Consider the following 21,783-nt stretch of genomic DNA (forward strand, 5'->3'; position numbering starts at 1 on the left):
TCCGGCGAAATATATACAGAATGTTCTGCAACAGGTAGGACAGAATTTAAGAAGTGATTCTTCATGATAAAATAAGACAAAAATCAAGATTAAGAAAATTTCGATGGAGATTTCCTTTTTTAGTTATAACATTCACATAAAAACAATATTTTTCTCCTCTACCGCGCCGAATATCGCAGATTTCACATCAGCTGCTATGAAGTAAGCTTTTGTACTTATGTGTCACGAGTCTATTTTGATAACTCTAACTAACACATGCCCAAGATCGACAGAACGCCGTGTTTGAGACACCTTTTGAGAGACCTTTTATGCGAATTTTCAAACATTTATGACTAAAAAAGGAAGCCTCAAATTCTTAGTCAGGGCCGGATTTAGGGAGGGGGCAACAGGGGCTGAAGCTCAGGGGCCTCCACAACACAAATTTTTGGGTAAAATTTCCTATCGAATGGTATACAACACTTACAAGGTCTATGTATATTGCTTGACCTTGTTATTTCGCAATAAATTATTTAAACAACGTAAAAATTTCTATTTGATTTTGGTTCAAAAATGGTTAGGGGTCTCCACCTCTTCGTTGCCCCAGAGCCTCCGCACCTTTAAATCCGGCCCTGTTCTTAGTGGTGATTTTCGTCTTATTTTACCATGAAGAATCATCTCTTAAATTTTGTCCCACTTGTTGCAGAACACCCTGTACATCTTTATCATTCTAGTATAAAAATATCTTGTGGCAAAAGATTGCGAGTTTTTTTTTAATTACTGAAAGAACCAACTGATCAATCCACTTTTCAAACTTTCGAAATCCGCCGGAAATAATGCCTTACAAGTAGGTCATAAGCAGTTTATAAGTAATATATATATATACACACATATATATTATGTTTATAACTCTATACAAATATATATATATATATATAAAAAGAAAAAATTGCTCCATGATAATATAACACTTTCCTATTAAGTCTTTATATATTTAAAGTTAATTAAGCTTCTTTTTTTATTCATATTACAATTTATGCACATACTATATTTTCTTGTTTACATTATAAATAAAAGCACCATCTTCTAAAAATAGGAATAAAATTAATCCAAAATATAAAGAAAATCAATGTTAAATAACAAATAACTGGTGAAAGCATAGATAACTAGCTTTGCAATGTTTTAAAATAAGAAAATACAAGTATTTATACACATTATCCTTTGTATTTTCAGAACAAATCTCTGAATTGAACATTCAGAAATTATTAACAAGAGAAAAGAGGATATTTGTCAATTTAAATTACATTTTATCAATATACATACTTTATGCCTGCATTTTTGAACTATAACTAATGATCTAAGTAAAAACAGTTACTTTTCTTTCGAGATAGTTTCAGCAGCTGGTGGAACTTCTCTGAATTTAGGAAACTGTTCCCATGGTGCGGATAGTTCAAATTTACGGAATTCTTGAGTCAATTCCAATGGTTCAATAACTACTCTTTTTTGCTCGTCATCGTAGCGAAGCTAAAATAAATCATATTAGAAAAATGTTAAAAAGAATTCTATAAAATTTAATATAAGCTATAATATACGAGCTTTAATATAAGATATATAGCTTAGTTAAATTATAACAAGTTTTTTTTTTTTTAATGAGATACAAATTATTGCAAACAAGTCTACAAATCATGCAATCTTGTTCATACATTTGATTGATATTATTAAAATCAAGTGATATATTGATTTTTTAATAATCACCTCAACATATCCACTGAGTGGAAAGTCTTTCCTTAGCGGATGCCCTTCAAAGCCATAGTCTGTAAGAATCCTGCGAAGATCAGGATGATTCACGAAAAATATGCCAAACATATCCCATACTTCTCGTTCGTACCAATCAGCAGCTTTGAATACGCTGCAGATGGAATCAATAGGTGTTAACTCATTGGTATATGTTTTTACCCTAATACGTGAATTGTAACGCAATGATAACAGGTTGTAGACGAGCTATAAAAATAAATAGATACTAGATAAAGCTCTATTTATATGTCAATTTATATCACATGTTTGTAAAATTTATATATATATATATATATATATATATATATATATATATATATAAATCATATGTATAAATATAAAGCGAAACTCACTTCAAATCTGTACTGCCTACTAGGTACATCTAAAGCAGTAATATCTGACAGATTAACAAACTGTGTGTTGTGATGGTCTTTCAAAAATGCACATGTAGGGATAATGCCTTCAGGAGCAATAAGTATTTCCAATTCATCACCAGCAGTCAACTGCACTTGTTGTACATATTTTGGCAAGCAATTAGAGATGTAGCGACCAAAATTTACCAAACGTGTGACATCAATGTGACTGGGTTTACGCACCGTGGCTACAAAAATATTTAAGTAAGATAAAACAATGCTGTGTGTTGTGCATTTTATACATATAAGATATTCCAGAATTATTTCTTCCACTTTTCTATTAATATCCGCTCCAATTTGAAGGTAGAAATATTTTTTGACAGAAATTGGAACAGAAAAAATTTACTTAAAGTTTACTCAAGAATATCGAAACACATAGTAAATATAAAATCGTACGTACGACGAGTCTCGGCTTTTTCAACTTTTTCACTGGTTGTCGTGGTGTTGCATCGTATCGATGATGGAAAAGAGACAGCATAACCTATCGGGCAAACGCACATATTATTACATAATTCGATGGGAAATGTCATTCGATGGTATATTTCATTACTTTTCGGCGTAGCAACTGGTAAATTTCGTGATAGCCTCCAACAGTTTCTAAATATCGATGTCATCTTCGCGCAAGACGTTTCAAATATAATTCTAAGTACAATTATCAAGGGAACATCATAGTTCCTACCATTTGATTTTTACTTTAGGGTAAAATCAGAAACCTTTCAGGACCCTAGAAATTTTCTATATTGGATAGCCAATCATAACAATGTGCTTGATCAACCAATCAGGATAACGAAAATATAACTTTTTTTTTTTAAGAACAGAAATACGACAATTTTTAGATCATTAAAAAATTAAAGGTAATGATAATTATTATATTATAAAAGCAATAATTATTACTTCGATTATTTAAAAATTTTATTATTAACTTGTAAAGAAAAGTTACATAGTTACTGCCCTAGACAAAAAATCAACGCTTTAAAGTATTTGTAAAACTTAATAAATTATCTTTCTTTAATGATAATATAATAAGTCCAATACTATATTTAAAGCTACACAGATATATGTAAATTATATTTTCTCACATACATGTAGAAAAATTTGTGGATTGCAATTACATAGCGAGCTTTAATATTTTTGTATATTTTTTTATATGTTTTAATATATTTGTATCTTAAAGTTTTTTAATAACGAGGTATCAATTGTCAGCTGGACTGGACAGCTTTGAAAATACTGTGCCGTTCCAAAGCTTGTAATTCGACGAGAATGGTGGCTATAGTATGCCTCAATTGGTGAAATTTCGCCAAAGACAATTCGAATATTACACATTTGCCTGTATTGAAAATCCATTCCATCACAATATTTGGTTTTAGCACTCTATTTATTATACTGCAATTGAATAATAATAATAATAATAATCTTTATATATGATTATATCATCTGATGCAATATAAACATCTTTTTCTAAAATCCAGACTTACTTAGAGGAGATTGTAATATCCACACGCCATCTGCAAGAAATCAATTGTGGATTAAACTTTGTTGTTTGAATTAAACCTGACAAGAGATCCAATCGCTTTGGACCATAAATCACAGAGGCTAAATCTTCTATACAGTCTGGAGTCAATCTGTAATTGATACATAAAAATCAGCTGAGAAATAGTATACATCTATCATACAAAATAAGCATGAGATTAGGTAATGTATTTACTTTAATTCTTCCAAACATTGTTTAAATTCTGCAGGCTTGATATCATGACATTGCAAACGTAAATGTACTTTCAAAATTGTGAGAATAGCAGCATAGTATTCATCTACATACTCCTCAGATATGTTATATTTCTTACTTATTCGCTCAAGTACACCTTCTTCTATATGTTCCAATTCTATAGCTTTCACTGCAACTGCAATATTTCATGCAATTAATAAGTGTACATATGTAATACTATTGTAAATAATTTCGCAAATTTTAAGCAATATGCAATTTATCGTTTGAATTTTGTTGTATTTAATTTAATTATACATTATTTGTTTTAAGCTCACGTTGTATTAATGGACGCGCGAATGTCTTTTTTAATTCTGCTAAATATTTCGTCTTATTTCCTAAAACGCTTAAAAGTTGCGTTTGAAAGGGAGTCGTCATCTTTTATTATTCAAGTAATTTTGACAGATCTCTCTCTCGAGTGATTTTAACTGAACCTAATCTAACCTAACCTAATCTAACCTCTCTTTGCTCGCATTATCCAATGTCCAGTATTGTCATCTATCGAGAATCAAGAAGTACTATTTGAAACACCCGCTGTTTTCTCGATAGTATAATAATCGATACTTTCGATATCGTCGAAATAGAATTGTTCTATCGACAATTACTGATTTTTAATGAATTTGTCGACAATAAATATCGTATTTAAGTGAGGAGTTGAAATAAGTATTGCTACAGATGAAATGAAATTGAAGATTGCTGATCTCAGGTAAATTTTAGCGAATTCTCAGGTAAAATCGAAGATATTTGAAAAGCATTAATAGTATCGATCGTGCAGAATCCACATAGAAATGCAATTTCGCAGAACTATATAATATTGCGTCATGTGTACATACCGCCTACCAAATACCAGAATTATATATCTGTAGATTTAATATTGCATTACACACAGATTGAATGTCCAGATAAGCTTATTCCGGATCATAATGACCGATAATGTCAAATCTCTTCTACTACCTCGATATTACAATCACGAAAATCGGAACCGGTCTTATATATAATTTATATATAATTTAATTATACAATATAAAATCTTAACTATAAATTTTGTTACAAAATTCAAAGAATGTTAGATTTAACATTAAATGTGTCATTTATGACATGAATATATAATTTAATTGCTGATGGTTAAATATCGATAACGGTATTAAATAAGATGAGTTGTAACTTGCAATGTTGACAGACAGCCATATATTTTACGATATAGTCTTATTTTACATTTATATATATAAACTGTATCATTTTTTTAGGTTCAATATGAAGCAAGACAATTCAATAAGTTTTTTAATATACCCCGTTGGAATGATACCAAGCAGTAGACCGTGTGGCCTAATGGATAAGGCGTCGGACTTCGGATCCGAAGATTGCAGGTTCGAGTCCTGTCACGGTCGTAGACCATTATTTTTTTTCCTTCGATACATGAAATATACTGTAAGTCCTTCTGTACATACATATATGTTATTGAAGTTCTTTTGGTCCGTTTTATTTAATTTTTTCATTATAATTTAATGTCTTCCTGGATCTAAAATCGAGATTAAAAATTCACAATACACAAGAGTAATCTAATTCTTCTTAAAAATTTATTAATTGTTTCAAATTAAACTAATGTAAATTTTAATTCTCTTTTACTATAAAATTTATTATCTCAAATTTTAAAGTAAGTAAGATAAATAATATATTTTACTCTCTCCCCCCCCTCTCTCTCTTTCTCTCTTTCTCTCTCTCTGGATTTTTTTATTGTTAAATTGTTATATTATATATTATATATTATGTGTTTATTGTGCACATTTTATTGTAAAAATTTTATATAATTTATTCTTTCTTGATTGAACAGATGCTGCTCCGATTTTTCAGAATGAGATTTTTTGAAATGAGCGATATATTCGAGACATTTCTTTGTATAATGATAAACGATATAACCAGCGATATGTATGTATACTTGTGGGTGTTTTATGTAAAGTAATATGGGGAGGGCGTTCACATGTGTAGGTATACTGGTGACATTATCAGGAAATGTCGAGAGTTTCCCCGAAACATAATTCATTACTTTTAAACATTCCTAACTAAATGTCCCATGTATAGTGTCATTGTAATTCATTTATTACATGAAATTGTCGTTTATTGCGTTTATAACTTATAGATTATGAAGTGTGTAGGCGACATTTGATCGACACAAATTATATAGCTTTTAACCTTTCTATTATCAAGAAGGATGACAAAATTACTCTAAAGTTAATCATTTCGCAGTAAAAAAGTTAATAATCTTCAATTATGATTTTCTTCCTATAAAAAGACGTTAAATAATTGAATTTTTATATTAATTTTTGCAAATGATTTATATACTATAGCATTTAATAGTAAAATTATTAGTAAATGTATAGTGGCTCTTTTTATAATATTTAATTCTTTAAAAGTTTTAAATTAATAATGTTGATTATGATCTACAAGTATGATCTGTTCGTTAGAGGGATCAAGCAAGAACCTTCGATAGCTCAGTTGGTAGAGCGGTGGACTGTAGTTGGCATGAGTTACACGAAGACATCCATAGGTCGCTGGTTCAAATCCGGCTCGAAGGAGTTTTTTTTTGTATAATTTTCTAGTTTCTTGTTTTGTTTTGGAACAGATTCTATTTTCTAAAACATAAATATTTAAAATATAACATTTTAAAACATATCATTAAAATATAATATTATAATGTTTTAAGAGATCTTGTGTGTTTGTGTAAATTTTTTTATTTATATAAAAGATTATATTAAAAATATATAATATGCGCACAGAGTACGCACAAAAAATGTATATGAAATGTATATGAGGCTCTCTCTCTCTCTCTCTCTCTCTCTCTCTCTCTCTCTCTCTCTCTCTCTCTCTCTCTCTCTCTCTCTCTCTCTCTCTCTCCCTCTCTCTCTCTCTCTCTCTCTCTCTCTCTCTCTCCCTCCCTCCCTCCCCCCCCCCTCTCTCTCTCTCTCTTTCTTTCTATGCAATACAAGATTTAATTATTCATTATCTTATTACATTCTCTCTTGAAATAAAATATATTTTTTTGAAATTTATTTGTATGAAATTTACTTTTTTCAATATAATTAAATAATTTAATTTTAGATTATATAGGTTCTAGTCTTTTAGATTCTATTTTTTTATGCTTAGATTATAGTTTCTTGAGTTTTTGATGAATAAACATGTTTATTATGTTAAGTTACGATAAAACATTATATTGTCACATTTTTAATTTTCATAGTCAGCCACATCGTTTGCAAAATATTTTTTTGTAGATAATCTTACGAACATAAACAGGGAGACTAAAAATAGTCTCCCATTTATCATTTATAATACAGTTGTATGAAGGGTGATTTCACATAGCATACCATATGTTCTTAACTCTATGCTTCCTCTTAAAAAAAGAGCGATCATAATCAAATAAAAGTTGAAAAACTCTTAGTCATGTTGATAATAGGTAAGGCTAAAAGCAATAGACTCTACTAAATATATATATATATATATATATATATATATATATATATAATATAAAGTAAAAAAATATTTTACGTCTTATATATTTTGAATACAAATTATATAAAATATATATTTAAAAAAAAATTTCACATTTATAAAATATAAATACTAAATATTCGAAATGCAGTTTAGAAAACAATTCTTTCTTTGTTTTAAAACATTTGTGCCATTTAATATATTATATAATTAATTGATTTGTGTTATAATTATTATTATTATTTTTTATCATTTATATATTTATAATTTATTTATATATGTATTTATACTCCCTCTAAAATACAAAAGATATTTATATATATATATATATATATATATATATATATATTACATATATAAAGCTAGGTTTAGAAAAAGCATATAAAAAAATTTTTATAAATTTCTTTTATTGTAATAAGAATTGAAGGAATATAACAAGGAGAAAGAATGTCTTTCATGTTTCGTTACGAGATTAATAGTTTGTTTTCGGAATTGTAAATAGGACGAGGGTCTCCCTAAATCTTTCATGACATTTTTGGTGTGTCACCCATTGATTCTTATTATATATAGCCATTCGTGCGATGCGTATCCATTTATCCATTTCGGAGATCGGAACCTGGTGAGGGTGCGCCGCTCCTTTTTGTCTAATCAGAGCAAAGTGAATTAGCCCCAGCACCGCGCCTAAATATTGCTCGCGTAAGCTTTTAAATCTTTTCTCAGATAAGTTTGACCTAGTACCAGATACTGCGAAAATTAAAGAGTCGATATAAGGCGTTCGATGTATCGCATCTCCCCACACAGCAATCTATATCTCAGACGTAAATCAGATATCATTTCGTCAATAAATTTTTGTTGTATTTGAGATATCTTGATATTTGATATATCTTGAATATCTTCAGAATATCAGATATCTTCAGAATATCTGATATCTTAATTATCAAAATATTCTAATAATATTTTTACGAAAATATAATCTTTTCTATCTGATTTGTTGCAAGATCAGATATCATATCTCAGATGAAAAAATCATACATTTTTGCAGTCTGGAAGATATCTTATAGATATCCCAGTCATATCTGAGTAGCATTATTTAAATCAGATATTCTGATATTTAGATATCTCTTAGATCTCTCTATGATATATTTTGCTGTGTGGGTCTTGTCATTCGTATGCTAGAACGCATTTATAAACTCAAAGATTTGTTTTCGCTTAAATATCCTGATAAAATTAATTTTCGATTGCAAAAGAGAATTTCCGAATTAATTTGAATTATTTTGAATAATTTAGTATAAAAGTTCAATAGTTGATTTATAATAATAATATATAAAATAATAATATATAAAATACAATATAAAATATAATAATGACTTTTTAATTATTTCATTAATTTTTTTTAAAAGATTTTCTAATTGGAGAATTTAAAGAGAGATTTTCTCTAATAAGTGAAGATTCTCATAAACAATCATAATTTTATATGAATTTTCTATAAATTATATATAGAAATTTCAATTTATTACATCTTCCCCCTCTCCCAAAGGTTAAGAAAATCTTTCTTACATAATATACAAATCCAAAAAAAAATTAATGTTATTATATCTTTTTAACCTTTCTGTTATGTCAAGGGAATAATTAAATCACCCTACAGAGCAAAGAATATTGATCCTATATGTTTAGAAAAAAAAAATATGTATATATATATATATATATATATATATATATATAATATTATATTATATTTATTGCAGTGAGCCATTAAAATTTTGCTGATTGCTTTTATTTATTAAAATAATTATGTATGTCACGAAAAAAAAATTTATAATATAATAGTCGCTCGTAGAAGTAACAGTCGGGAGATGTAATTCGTGTATAACCCGTACAAATGGGGGTGCCTCCCATACGGAGGACATCGAGTTTGCGTTGAGTAACAGAACCCGATAGAAAGGGTGGCAACACGTGCTGCCATCCTCCTGACGTCCGGCGTTGGGGATGGCGTGGGGAGTGGAAACGCGTCAACGATACGTCGCAACGGGGTTTATCGAAGCGATAGCGCCGTAACCAGTGACGTACTTGCAAAGATCTCATCATGCGAAATCAATTAGGATAATTGTGACACGAAAATTACAACGCCCGAGTATTTTTCAAAACCGATAATCCTCATCAAAATGTTTAATGTTCATTTAATAGATGTCGTAAAATTGTTAAATATCAATATATGATGAATATTGTTGCATTTATTATATCTTCTGTTTTATTATTATATTTTATTATTACGAGTTTATATTATATTTTGTTATAACGGGCAAATAAATGTTTCGCATAAACAGGATATCAATTAGAGTCTCTTACAAGAATTTATATAATTTATTTTCTAGATAGATCAATCTTTTAATCTTCTTTTTAATAGAATAATATATTCTTTTTAAATTATGTTATGTAAAGCTTTTAATGTTTAAAATCTATTTTATTATATTATTTTATTTTTTATTTAACATTTGAAGAGTGTATCTTCATGTTTTGTGTATTTCTAATTCGCTACTATCTTTCAATCATCAATATTTATTTAATACAGAAATATTGTCAAAAATATTTCGAGATGAAAGCGAAAATATAAAGCAAAGGCGAAACGCAAGAGAACTATTTTCAGAAAAAATATACAATGTCTTTTAATCGTTGTTAATGATTTTTAATATATTTTAATAATTTCTATATAATTTAATAATTTTTATAAAAAATTCGCAGAAATATCATATCTTCTGCCTACAAATGTTCAATTTCGTAGATTACATTTATCTCTCGAGAGACTAAAAATTGATAAAAACTGCTGTATCTCATACATCGTATGAGTATACAATTTTTTTTCCTTTTCAGGATATCTATCGATACTTCAATATAATATCGCGAACAATACAATTAGTAGCCCCTCTGACGCGCAATCGCGGCACGTCATCGGACGATGCGCCTGTGCAAACCAAGGACGGTGGGGGTAGAGGGCGAGGATGAGACGTGGCCGACAGCTCCAAGGTAAGAGGAGAGAGGGTGGAAGGGAGCGACGTCGCCGTCGTCGTCCTCGTCGTCGTCGTCGTCGACGTCGGACCGCAGCGGTATAGGAACGATGGGAAGGGGTTGAACGCGCGATGGAAGGGGGATCGTGGGGGGGCCGTGAACGCGGCGTCGAGCGCCTTCTCGCGCAGTCCGAGTCCGCCGGTCACGACGGGAGCGTCGCGTTGTCGGTCCAGGTCCCCGAGTGAGCGCAGCCGCGATAACTCGCGAAAGGGGCGGCGAGAAGAGGTCACGAGAGGAGCGGAGTCGCGGCGCGATCGGGTCGAGACGGCGCGAATTTGCGAGACGTCGCGATCGAGCGGATTCGCGACAGCCGAACGGCTGGTAGATCTGTCAAGTTTCGCGCGAATATTCACGAAGTTAGTCGCGATTGTGAGAATCGGGCAGCGGGGAGAGACCGCGGAAGCTCCGAACGCGGAAAGTCGCGCTCGACTCGACGAGACGAAGACTCGCAAGAATCCTCGTTCCCTGTGCTTGGCGAGTGAGTGACAAGGGAGAACCTCGGGGAAAGCCTCAGCGGAGTCATCTGGGAGGGGTGATTATCGCGCCCCGATGCCACTCTGGCGTCGCGAGCGGTTGTGCGGTGAACCGCGTTAGTGACAGATCGCGAGGATGAGCGACGTCGGTCGACGGTCGCGGAGGGTGAGCAGGTAAGAGTCGCTATGATTATTCCATGCACCACACCTTGCGGAGACAACCCCGACGATGACGATTATTACCGACGATCAACCTTTCCTTCTCGCTTCCCTCCTCCCCTTCTATCGCTACCCTCTGTTTTCTATCGCATAATGGCGTTGATTGGGGATCGATTGCGGGATGTGTAGGAGTGTCGGACGACGCTGCTCTGCAGCTCTGACTGCCCCCTGTTCACGTTCGTCGAAGAGAGGGTGCAGGTCGGAGCTGTTCGACGTGGACTGCTGCTGTCCAGGCCGGCGGCGGATCGATTTTCGCGAGGGGCGGGAGGGGAAGGGGTAGGACAAGGGGCGAGCGGAAACGGGGGCAGGAGCGCACTGTGTGCGTGGGCACAGATATATGCATGTGTGTGTGTCTGTATGACATATATATAAAATTGCACGTAAAATTATGTATGCTTGAGTGTGCGAGAGCGATTTCGAGGATGATTTCCAGCCTCAAATTTCTCGCGAATCATCGAGATGGAACGCGCCGCCTCGCTTTTCTGATCCTACCCCTTTCTCGGAACCGGCGACTTCCGGCCTTACGATTGTCGCTTGTCGCCAAGATTAAATTAGTGTGGGGTTAGACCAATAATGTCGCTATGACTGTGCGATCCTGTCCGATCTCCCGCGAGTCGGTATATCGAGTTGAATAAATTTATTTCACAATTCTCCGGTAACACACGCACACACATACACACACAGAGCGATTATAATGCACTTGTCGTGCGTTATGTATATGTACGTCAGCAGTTATCGTACTACAAGCACTTAAGACACATTAAAGTCAAATGTGCATCTCGTATACTTATCGATTGTAAAAGAAGATGGAAAAATTGTAGACCGCTGATGATTATATGTTTAACTTAAATTAAACACAAATTGTGACAATTATTCATTGATATTAATTATTAATTATCGTACTTGATTCGAACTCCTTTGAACAATTGTTTACGCGAAATTTTGGTGGAAAAATTTATTATTTAAAACATATAAATTTTTTCCCTCGTGTTCTCGTAACTCTAATCTAACAATAAGATATATCGTTTTTCGACGAAATCATTTGAAGCGGTATCAAATTTTTTCGTGGAAGTGACAAATGTGTGTGTACATATACATGTATTATGCTTGCGTATATTTACATATAATAAAGATTAGAAAATGGTAGCGTTTTTTAAAAAATAAATTAAATTTGTTTCCGATTAAGCTATGACATAAATAACTTTCACGTTCAAACTAATATTCGCGATGCTAAAGATGATATCGTTAACTGATAAGAAAATAATTTTAATAATACTTTCACATATATTTTTTCTCTCTCTCTTTTTTATTTTAATATATGAGAAGATATCCTTAATTTAAAAGTATCGCGTCCGGTACATATTCATTATGTTATTTATCGATTGCAAATCTCACTTGATTCTATATACAGCTAAATTGATACTGCTTGAAGTGATTTCACACGCTTTATCGGATAGAATGATTTATCGTTGATAACAGTATCGGATATGACTCAAAAATTATTTGCTTTAATTTTTCACGGAAAATTATTTTTTAAGAATTGCAGTTTATTTTATATTTTTGATGTACATACTTGCGTCATGACGAACGAAAATTAGCTTGTTAACTCCCATACGCATCCATTACTCTGATACATAGTAAGTGGTACAAACCATACGAAGAGATCCCCTGATAATAAAACTTCCTTCCTTTGTACCATTGCGACTACATATGATAGGATTTACATACTTTTCGACTTTGTTCGTGTCATTTTGCATGGTTAATTATATTAAAATAATTAATTGGACTGTCAAGAAGGTCCTGGACTGTCAAGAAAGATGTAATCATATGAATTCATATGAAAGATTACATGAAAAAATTAAATAAATCTGAAAAATTAAATTCCACGAATTTCGCCTTATCCTTCTTGATAATCTTCTATTTATCTTTGTTATTCGTACATGCCATATTGAAGTTTGCACGTAATTCAAACATAGATTATTTTAAAAGAAAGTCAATCTAAAGGAGAATTTATCTTCTTACACATAATTATTATAATTATAATTATAACTAATTATAATTAATTATAATTATTAGTATTATAATTAAATTTATATTATTCAGGCAAATTAGAATCGCATCTCGATTCTTCTCATATTGTATTTTAATTGTTTAAAATTTAACGACTATTCAAGTTGTGAAGTACAATAACATAGTGCTTATTGCTTCTGAAGAGAAAAACTTCGGCGCGTTAAGAAACTAATTCCACTTCCTGCGAAATAATTGCCAGGCTATTATGAGTTGAAAGAAGCGAAAATTGGGAAAATATCTCGTTAAATTATCTCTCGTGCACATATCCCGGTTGTTGCTCCATTCCGGGAGGTACGACTGAGTAATCATTGAAACTCGTGGAAACATGGCAGGAATGTCGCCTTCGTTCGCGAACAAAAATAGTCGCTGCCGCGTCAACTCGACTTCTCCTCTCAAGTCCGCTCGATATAACTGTCACGGCTTGCTCTTAACCCCTTGGGGTGAACCTCTTCTCAGGTTCGAAGGTATTACAGCTGAAGGCGACTATTCCACTCTTTGAAATGGTCGCGGAAATGGAAAAGTTGCGCGAATAACACTACAATGTACTTCAATAAAAAAGAATACGAGAAAAAGAATAATGGTCGTTTTCCATAGTTATTTTTACGCTAAATACGGTTTTAAATTGCTACATCACCTTATTATTTTGAGAAAATTAAAATTAAAATTTAAAAAATAATGAATTTTATTGTTTTATTTATTTCAAAAATTGAGTTTGTCGCTGAGATGCTCAAAAAGAATTTGCTGTGATGAACAATGAAGAACAATTTTTGTGATCTTTTCAAACCTAGAGTTCTAACACAATGTATTTAATTTTGAACAAAATAAATTTTTTTTTCAATATATGATAAAGTATATTACAATAGCTTTGTTATAACTTTAATCTCAAATTTATTAATATTGTGGTGTGATAGATTACTTTGAAAGCCCAAATCAGCAAGAAAACTATAGAGAATGATATTATTCACTTTTTTAGTTTAAAATAATTTTTTTGTTAAATTGCATTAGTATTTGCAACAGTTGAAATAAATTTTCTAATTCTTCGCTTAAAAAAGATTTTACATTAGATTTTATTTTATTACTAACTGCAAGAGAAACAGGTTTTCATATTTTAAAGTAATAGAGGAAACTAACAAAGCAATTCTTTAACGATACGTACAAATAATGGAAAACTGAATAATGCTTCTGTGAAATATTCTTTAGTATAACTACATTTCAAGCCTTAATACATAATTATTATTCTTTACACAAGCATTATAAAAGTATATTATTGTCTTAATAATTGATCAATCTTTTATATTCATGCAATATTTCCATTATTTTAATAATTTATTTTTTTTCTGCATTGTGATGATTAGCCGATTGTACTTTCATATGTACATCTACATATATACATTTATCATACACTGATATATAAATATATTTATTTTAATTTCTAGTCTGTTATCAGTGGAATGCACAAGATTTCCAAAATTTGTTGGATTTTTATAAAACGCATTTGTGGTTATTTTTACTTTTTTCTTTCTGATTTTTCCGCTCTTCTTTCCCTTTCCAATAGCTTGCTTCTTACTCATTTTTCTCGTTACTCATTACTGAGATATTACTGAGGCATCCACTGTGAATCGCTTAACGAATCGGGATCCCGAGGTCGGAAAAATCGATTGCACATCGGTATATCCATCGTCCAGCGTATTTGGGTACGTGCCGTATGAAACTCTTTACTATCCTTCTCCCACATACCTCTGACCCTCTCTTGCCTTCTGATCCTCCTCGGTCGATAGACCGCGACTCGTGGATGCTCTAGTTTTCTTTCACTCTTTCCTTATACTTTTCCTTGTCTATCGTTCTTTCAAGTACGACAGTAGAACATAATGAATTATCGTAATGAATGAAGAGCAATTAATGAAAATTAATATTGTTTTAAATAAAAATATTACCTCACCAGATAAATAAAAATATAGTTATTAATTATTCCATCTCTGATCGGCTTTTTATCTATGTGTGAAACTCAATTACACTAAAACAGTTAATTATTTTTACTTCTTTGATTTCGAATATTTGTATTTAAGATGAAATAAGGTTTGCTAAATTTTTTGATCTTCTTCATGATGTTAGACAAATCGTATCGTCATATTATGTAAGTTCTTTACAATTTTTTAATTCAGTTGGAACGATTTGGCTATTCTTATATCTCAGATTAACCGAATCGTTTCGGAGCAGTTCGATACCTCGGACGAGTATTTCACAATATGGCGATAAGCGGGCGACAATCTTTGACAGGGTCTTTTAGAATACGAGCAAAATGATAATGGGCAATGTAAATGTTTGGACGACATCTTGGAGTAGGCTATGACGGGACAAAGGCGAATCGAAACTCGTTGTGTTCTCCAACTTGGGCGGACAAGCTGGAAAACGGATTTGGTAGAGTTTCGCTTTGAGAGTTGCGCTACTGAAATCAGGTCGCTTGCTTGCCAGTGAAGTGTACAATAACCATTCGTCATTTCGTGGGTACACATAGATGGTACATGATATATAAATAGGAAGTGAAGTTATCACGTTTGTGTTATATCATGTTTATTTATATATTTTCTGATATGAATAGTTTTGAATCATTTAATATTTGCCGATAATATTTAAATGCTAATTTTTATTTGTGTAAATTGTGAGTTAAGAGATTATTTACTTATAAATAATTTCTCTTGTTAATTTAATTCTGTATGTATTGTAATAATATTATATATTTATATATTAATACATTATTATATACAATAATGAAGTAAATAATTTATATAGAATTATTATTAAAATAAATAGATCACAATGTAATTACATATATTTTTATATGTATAAAATATTTGTAGTTATATATATTATGATATCATTGTTTTAAAAATTGTAAATTTTTCTATGACAATAAATCATATACTTTTCGAGCTATTAAAATGACAAGCTTTATAGCTATTGTACTACGTAAATAAAGTTTGGAAGCGTCATATTTAGTTTAAATGAAAATAATGTCTACATGAATAAGGACAATGTCTATATTCTTGAAATCTTAATGTCGAGGGATTTTTTAGTTATTCTATATTATTTTCGCTCTCTCATCATTGAAGTGCATAATTACTTTGCCTTAATATGATTGTGAGAAATTATTATTGAAATGAGCGAATATTCATTATATTGATTAAGAAAATTATATTTATTTTCTGTTTTCCAAGTTGAATACATTTTGCGAGTTAATGTCACGTGCATAATAAAATTAAATATAAATTAAATTCAAACTATATTTATTATGATGCATCTTCTCTTTAATTTTTAAGAAATAAAAAGAATAGGAAGGGAGTAAAAAACGCAACCTTTGCTGCCATGCTATTTAAATTAAAATTAGACGTTTTTTTATTTACTACTTTATTTGTAATATGTGCTACGAAAAAACACAACACTCTATCATTTAAAATCTTTGAGTCATCATGCATCTTGTAAATTAGATAAATAAATAAATAATTAAATTAATAACAAGAATTGGATTAAAAAATTTGACTTTTTCGTTTAAACAGTTTCTTTCATAGAGTACATATTATAGGTATTTTAGCCATCGTATTTTTTGGAAATATATTTTATTAAAAAAAATATAAATATAATGATCTATAATGAAAAAATTAAAATACATTTGTTAAATTTTTTGGCAAAGTCCCTCTAATTATGTAATTTAAATTAATAATAATTGAGATTAAAGATAAAAAGATATCTCAAAGCATAAAAATCAGCTTTCTTGCAATCTCATTCTCGAAGTAAAAAATTTTCTAACAAATCAAAAAGTTTAGCAATATAAAAATGGTAATTGAAAGAATTGTGTCTCTTTTTCTGAATAAAGTCGCATGATGCATTGAAACTATTAGGGTATATCAGACGGCCCATTGAATACCGGCATAAGGGAAATTGAGAGACTCAAGGGTGCGATTAAACGATCCGTTCTTCGAGGTCGCGGCGGCGGAGCTATCGTCATTATCTCCGTTGATATTCTTTTGATCTGTCAAGGACGAGAGTTCGTTGTCTACGCGAATCGACAGTTAATGGCATAGTAGTGCTCTCCAGATGCGGCGGTATGCATTAAATGCCGAAGCATTTGATGTCAAAAGGTGGCGGGTAGAAGGGAAGGTATATAATGGTGGTCCCGAAGTAGAAGGAAATTCTCTCTCGATGATGGCGAACATTCGCGGAAAGGATTAAAGCGTGAGATCAAAGCGGTTAAGTAGATCTGTCGTCGGCAGAGAGAGAAAGAGAAAGAGAAAGGGGGAAGAGAGGATACGGAATGTAATCGATCGTATTTGAAATCGTAGAACTCGTTCCAATCGCTCTGTCTGTCATTCTCTTCCATTGCTTTATGGAGTGAAATTTATGCTTGCTTGCTTCAAGAATTACATAGAAGCGACATGATAAATGAAATATATGTTTGCCGCTTTTTATACAGTGTTCTATGCCGGGCAATGTTATTTAAAGGAGATTGAACAATTTCAAACAAATAAAGTCAAGGTGTATTTCTACGAAATAATTAATATATATTGTTTGGACGAAAGATTTTCAGAAGACATCCAAGAAATATATAAAATATTGCACAAAATTTTTTATTTAGACCTCTAGTATAGTATACAGTATAAGAGTTAATCCTAAAAATGCTGCAAATACATTCTGCCATATCACGTTATATATGGACGTTATAAATACTTAAGAAATAAGATTAACGAAAGTATTAGTGAAACCTAGTGCGTTATAAACCGATGCCATAAAACAGAATAATCATAATTAAGTATTCATACATAAGTGTATAATTAAAAATGTATACGTATTTAAATTTAATTAAATTTACCGCAATTTTTCTTAATTTATCTTACTTTAAGAAAGAGATAATGAAAAGCTCATCGCTAATAAATTTGCTCGGATTAATTAACTTTAATTTAAATGCTTTATGTGCGCGTGGAAATGTTTGCTTTCGAGTTTCCACTTTCCAGAGGAAAGTAATCGCGTGATCGAACTGCACAGGACTCTTTTCGTACGCACATATACACCCTCTTTTACGGTCGCAATCGCGGTGGCGACGTCTTGTCTGGTAGCTTGTATTCCTTACTTTGATGACCCTCGTATCGTAGGGTGACGACCCCGCGTGTCTGCTTGCGCGCTATGTTTCCCTTGCATTTTGTATTTATTATTTATTACACAGTGATAATAGAGGGAGAGAAAGAAAGAGAGACAGAAACACACACACACACACAGAGAGAGAGAGAGAGAGAGAGAGAGAGAGAGAGAGAGAGAGAGAGAGAGAGAGAGAGAGAGAGAGATATGCTAAACTATGCAAAGATGCATGTTAATTGATTTTATTAATATTTTAGTGATATCTCCATATTTCAATTTGCCTAATTTTGATATGTGAATTTTGATATAGAAATATGATACGAGATAAAATTATGGGATACTTTTAAATAGAGAAGATTAATAATATGATGTTATTTCACGTATGTTTATATCATAAGATAATGTCCTTGATCATTGATATATTTTCATAAGCAGAATTGGCTTAAATTGATATAGATTTCATTTTTATTACATTATGAAAAGATGATTTTCTATAATTTTATTTATTGCCATTTTCTATTCATCATATCTCATTTTATTCAATTTTGTAGCGTATATTTATTACATTTGTGTGTTTTGAAATTGCAAATTTTAATCCTTTTTTTGAAAACAAAATTATTTTAAATGTGCGACGGAGGATTTATAAGAATTTATAAAAATTTTTGTGCGTAAATTGATTGCGTGTAAAATTCCAAATACAAATGTAATAAAAATAAAATCTACATCAAATTTGAGCGAATTCTGTTTGTGTGTGTGAAAATACATGAATGATCAAGGACATCACCATGATATCAACATACATGGAACAACATCATGTTATTGATCTTCTCTATTTAAAAGTGCGCGATGTGCGCTAGAAATTAAAAATTTGTACGTAATAATATTATGTAACATTGTTAGTCAAAATAGTGTCATGAAATATTTAAAGAGATGTTAAAATTGTGTTAGCAAGGCAATCTTTTTTTATTATATAAATGTACAAGAAGGACGGTTAATTTTTTATATAAATGTTTGAATAAATTTTGATATAAATGTGTTTAAATAAATGTTTCAATATTTGATCGAATCTCTCAAACGCACATGTATAAAGGATATATTTTTATTTTTAAAATCACATATTTTCTCGCGAGAAAAAAGTAATATCTAATCAGAAAAAGAAAGAATCTGTTATTTATAAAAATAATTGTATAAGATATAAATAATTGTATAAGATACCAATTAAAATAGTGCCTGCACCAAAAAAAGTTGATCATGAAAATAATAATATAATAATTTATATATATATAATATGCATGAAAGAGAAACTGGATTAATATATTTAAAAAAATTGTATTGCAAATATTTGGAGTTTTTTTTGCATTTGTATAATTCCAGTGATGAATAAAAATATTTTATAAATTTCTGAATAGAAAACGAATGGAATCACTTTATTATGCTATCGATCTTCCATATTTAGAACAGCAACATGCGCAATCATTTCATTTATGTAATAAATACAACGCGATTTCTCTCTCTTTCTCTCTGTAATTTAATAAATCTCTCTGTTAGAGACATATAATACACTTTATACTCAGTAAGCTAATAAAATGAAAATGGATTAACTTTTATATATATGTGTTTGTATGTGTGCTTGCCATATTTTTTAAGTGTTTCTCTTCAAATAATATACCATTATTTGAAAAACTTATGCACTTCTTTTGCTCCGCAGGTGAACCGGCGAATTGCACTTATGTGATAACTTTCTTGTGGACGTGATCGAATGGGAAAATTGAGCGGGAGAATCAGACTGCGAAAGATTTATTCCTTTGGCCCTCGTTTAGGCACGTTCCTAAATCACGTTCATTGACCGGAGAGAAGTTTGACCTGGTTATAATCGAAGGTAGATCTCTCTTTTCTCTCTTTCTCTCTCTTTCCTATTTTTATTCTTTGTCTCTTTTACGTATATGTGATTTACATATGTTAGTCTCTTTTACACGTATATGTGATTTACATATGTTAGTTTATACTTTTGGTTTACTGTTTGCGAATTATGTCTAGTGTGTCAGAATGTATATATGGCAAACGATCAGTGGCAAAATTCGCTAAATATTCGAGTTTTTTAATATTGCAATTAATCAAGAATATTATAATATTTGGAGTACTTTTTTAGTAGTAGTACTTTCGAGTAGTATCAAAGAAGCAGTCTTAAAATTGATTTTATCAAAGCACTTGTTCGCAGCAACTGGGAAATCTCTAAGTTCTACTAAATCCTTTAAATTATATTTGATTAAAATTCGTATTTTATTTATCAAGTTTTATTAATCTAAAAATTGATTATATGTTACAACATAATTAATTAAATTTTTAGTTAAATAGTTTGCTATTTCTTATTTTTCTTACAGATAACTATTTACAAATTGAATATTGGTAAAGTCATAGGCTCAATTCACATGATTTCTTAATGAAAGTAGTATTAAAAATAAAATAGTAAGAAAATTATTTTGAGAAAAATTGCAAATTGAATACTCTTGAAAAAAATAATCGAAAATTCCAGAAGAAAGTTATAATTGATGATATTGAAAACACGAAAAAAAAAAAATTATTGCAAGATTCTCCTTAATAATTCTTATATGTGATCCCTCCTATATTTTACTTTTGAAAATGCTGCATATGTGGAGTTGTCACATACAAAAAAAATTGAAAAAATAAAATTGGGTCAAATGGATCCGGACAAAACGCCAAGATTTTTTGAGGGAGTAAATTTCTTTATCTTCGATATAGCCGTTAGCGGCGTCAAGCATGGCGAGGAGCAGCGACAGTGGATGCGGACGCGGTTCCGAGCATACCGTCGTCGTCGTCCGTCGCTGCGATGCCGCCGTTGTGTCACGTGGTAAGGCAACGTCCCAGCAGTGCGAATCGATCGACGTCGGTAACGGCGGCAGCGTCCAGCAACGTAGCAACGACAGCACCGGGAACGGCACCGCCACCGGGACCAGCAATCAAGGTACCGAGGGTATGATCGACTAGAGTCATCTCCTTCAACGTAGGCGCGGTGCACTTCAGAATTAATGTGAGTATATTTTTTTATATTTTTATATATTTGTCTTGTCTTTCATTTTTATATTGTCATTTTCTATTTTTTATATTTGTACGTTTATATTTTATTTTTATTATTGTTATTTTTTTCACGAATTTGAAGACTTGGCAATCAAGTGTATATGTAAGAAAATTTTAAGAAAGAGCTTTTAATGAAAAATATTCTTTCATACAGATTTTATTCAGAAATGATTAATAATAAAAAAGAAAATCAAGTCACTTAGTCTTTTAGTGAGATAAAAAAATATGAAAATAATTTATGAAAATCTTTAAAAAATTTAAAAGGAAGAAAATGAGACAATATATTGTTGTTATATCATTTATATACAGG

General features: G+C 31.1%; 4 protein-coding genes and 1 non-coding gene across 10 annotated transcripts in view; 3 read left to right on the plus strand and 2 right to left on the minus strand.

Moving 5' to 3' along the window:
- Nucleotides 1-1,180: 1,180 nt before the first annotated feature.
- On the minus strand, nt 1,181-2,891 carry Nd-30 (NADH:ubiquinone oxidoreductase core subunit S3). The gene is made up of 5 exons (XM_083100794.1): nt 2,734-2,891; nt 2,584-2,664; nt 2,124-2,371; nt 1,732-1,977; nt 1,181-1,500 (listed from the first exon to the last, which is right to left on the minus strand). Exons 1-5 carry the CDS (start codon nt 2,795-2,797, stop codon nt 1,348-1,350), a joined length of 792 nt encoding a protein of 263 aa, XP_082956920.1. The 5' UTR covers nt 2,798-2,891; the 3' UTR covers nt 1,181-1,347.
- LOC145972300 (uncharacterized) lies at nt 2,513-6,735 on the plus strand. Of its 3 annotated transcripts, none has more exons than XR_014439121.1 (7): nt 2,513-3,037; nt 3,653-3,875; nt 4,216-4,334; nt 4,432-4,648; nt 5,190-5,370; nt 5,774-6,193; nt 6,405-6,735. XR_014439121.1 is itself a non-coding variant. In XM_083100805.1 (6 exons), the coding sequence occupies exons 4-6, from the start codon at nt 4,623-4,625 to the stop codon at nt 6,529-6,531; spliced, it is 273 nt and encodes a 90-aa protein (XP_082956931.1). In that variant the 5' UTR covers nt 2,513-3,037; nt 3,653-3,875; nt 4,216-4,334; nt 4,432-4,622; the 3' UTR covers nt 6,532-6,735. The 3 variants fall into 3 exon arrangements, 1 of the variants encoding a protein (XP_082956931.1); XR_014439122.1 differs by having other exon boundaries at nt 2,517-3,037; nt 5,190-5,309; XM_083100805.1 differs by lacking the exon at nt 5,774-6,193 and having other exon boundaries at nt 5,190-5,309.
- On the minus strand, nt 3,105-4,395 carry LOC145972296 (COMM domain-containing protein 5). The gene is made up of 4 exons (XM_083100797.1): nt 4,221-4,395; nt 3,889-4,081; nt 3,659-3,805; nt 3,105-3,566 (listed from the first exon to the last, which is right to left on the minus strand). Exons 1-4 carry the CDS (start codon nt 4,318-4,320, stop codon nt 3,383-3,385), a joined length of 624 nt encoding a protein of 207 aa, XP_082956923.1. The 5' UTR covers nt 4,321-4,395; the 3' UTR covers nt 3,105-3,382.
- Nucleotides 5,258-5,330, plus strand: Trnar-ucg (transfer RNA arginine (anticodon UCG)). Its single transcript has one exon. It is a non-coding gene; the product is annotated as a tRNA-Arg (tRNA).
- A 14,550-nt stretch (nt 6,736-21,285) lies between the features above and the next one.
- Nucleotides 21,286-21,783, plus strand: part of LOC145972281 (cholesterol transporter ABCA5) — a 28,549-nt gene continuing 28,051 nt past the window's right edge. For all 4 annotated transcript variants that reach the window (XM_083100764.1, XM_083100766.1, XM_083100765.1 and 1 more), the window contains exon 1: nt 21,286-21,426. The gene's annotated coding sequence lies outside the window, so the exon portion shown is untranslated. The remainder of the gene's footprint in view (nt 21,427-21,783) is intronic.

This window comes from Camponotus vicinus, unplaced genomic scaffold (assembly GCF_025532165.1).
Source record: "Camponotus vicinus isolate PSW18456_S1 unplaced genomic scaffold, iyCamVici1.0 SCAF_5, whole genome shotgun sequence".
In the NCBI taxonomy this organism is placed as follows: domain Eukaryota; kingdom Metazoa; phylum Arthropoda; class Insecta; order Hymenoptera; family Formicidae; genus Camponotus; species Camponotus vicinus.

Excerpts from the sequence above, each read along its gene's own strand:
- Nd-30 (XM_083100794.1), bottom strand. The coding sequence starts at position 2,797 with ATGACATCGATATTTAGAAACTGTTGGAGGCTATCACGAAATTTACCA. Across the intron at positions 2,665-2,733 it reads ACCAGTTGCTACGCCGAAAA|GTTATGCTGTCTCTTTTCCA; the intron begins GTAATGAAATAT and ends TTTGCCCGATAG. Across the intron at positions 1,978-2,123 it reads GTAGGCAGTACAGATTTGAA|CTCGTCTACAACCTGTTATC; the intron begins GTGAGTTTCGCT and ends TTATTTTTATAG.
- LOC145972296 (XM_083100797.1), bottom strand. The coding sequence starts at position 4,320 with ATGACGACTCCCTTTCAAACGCAACTTTTAAGCGTTTTAGGAAATAAG. Across the intron at positions 3,806-3,888 it reads CAATGTTTGGAAGAATTAAA|ATTGACTCCAGACTGTATAG; the intron begins GTAAATACATTA and ends TATCAATTACAG. Across the intron at positions 3,567-3,658 it reads GATATTACAATCTCCTCTAA|TATAATAAATAGAGTGCTAA; the intron begins GTAAGTCTGGAT and ends ATTCAATTGCAG.
- LOC145972300 (XM_083100805.1), top strand. The coding sequence starts at position 4,623 with ATGAAATTGAAGATTGCTGATCTCAG. Across the intron at positions 4,649-5,189 it reads TTGAAGATTGCTGATCTCAG|GTTCAATATGAAGCAAGACA; the intron begins GTAAATTTTAGC and ends TCATTTTTTTAG. Across the intron at positions 5,310-6,404 it reads TTCGGATCCGAAGATTGCAG|AGGGATCAAGCAAGAACCTT; the intron begins GTTCGAGTCCTG and ends TCTGTTCGTTAG.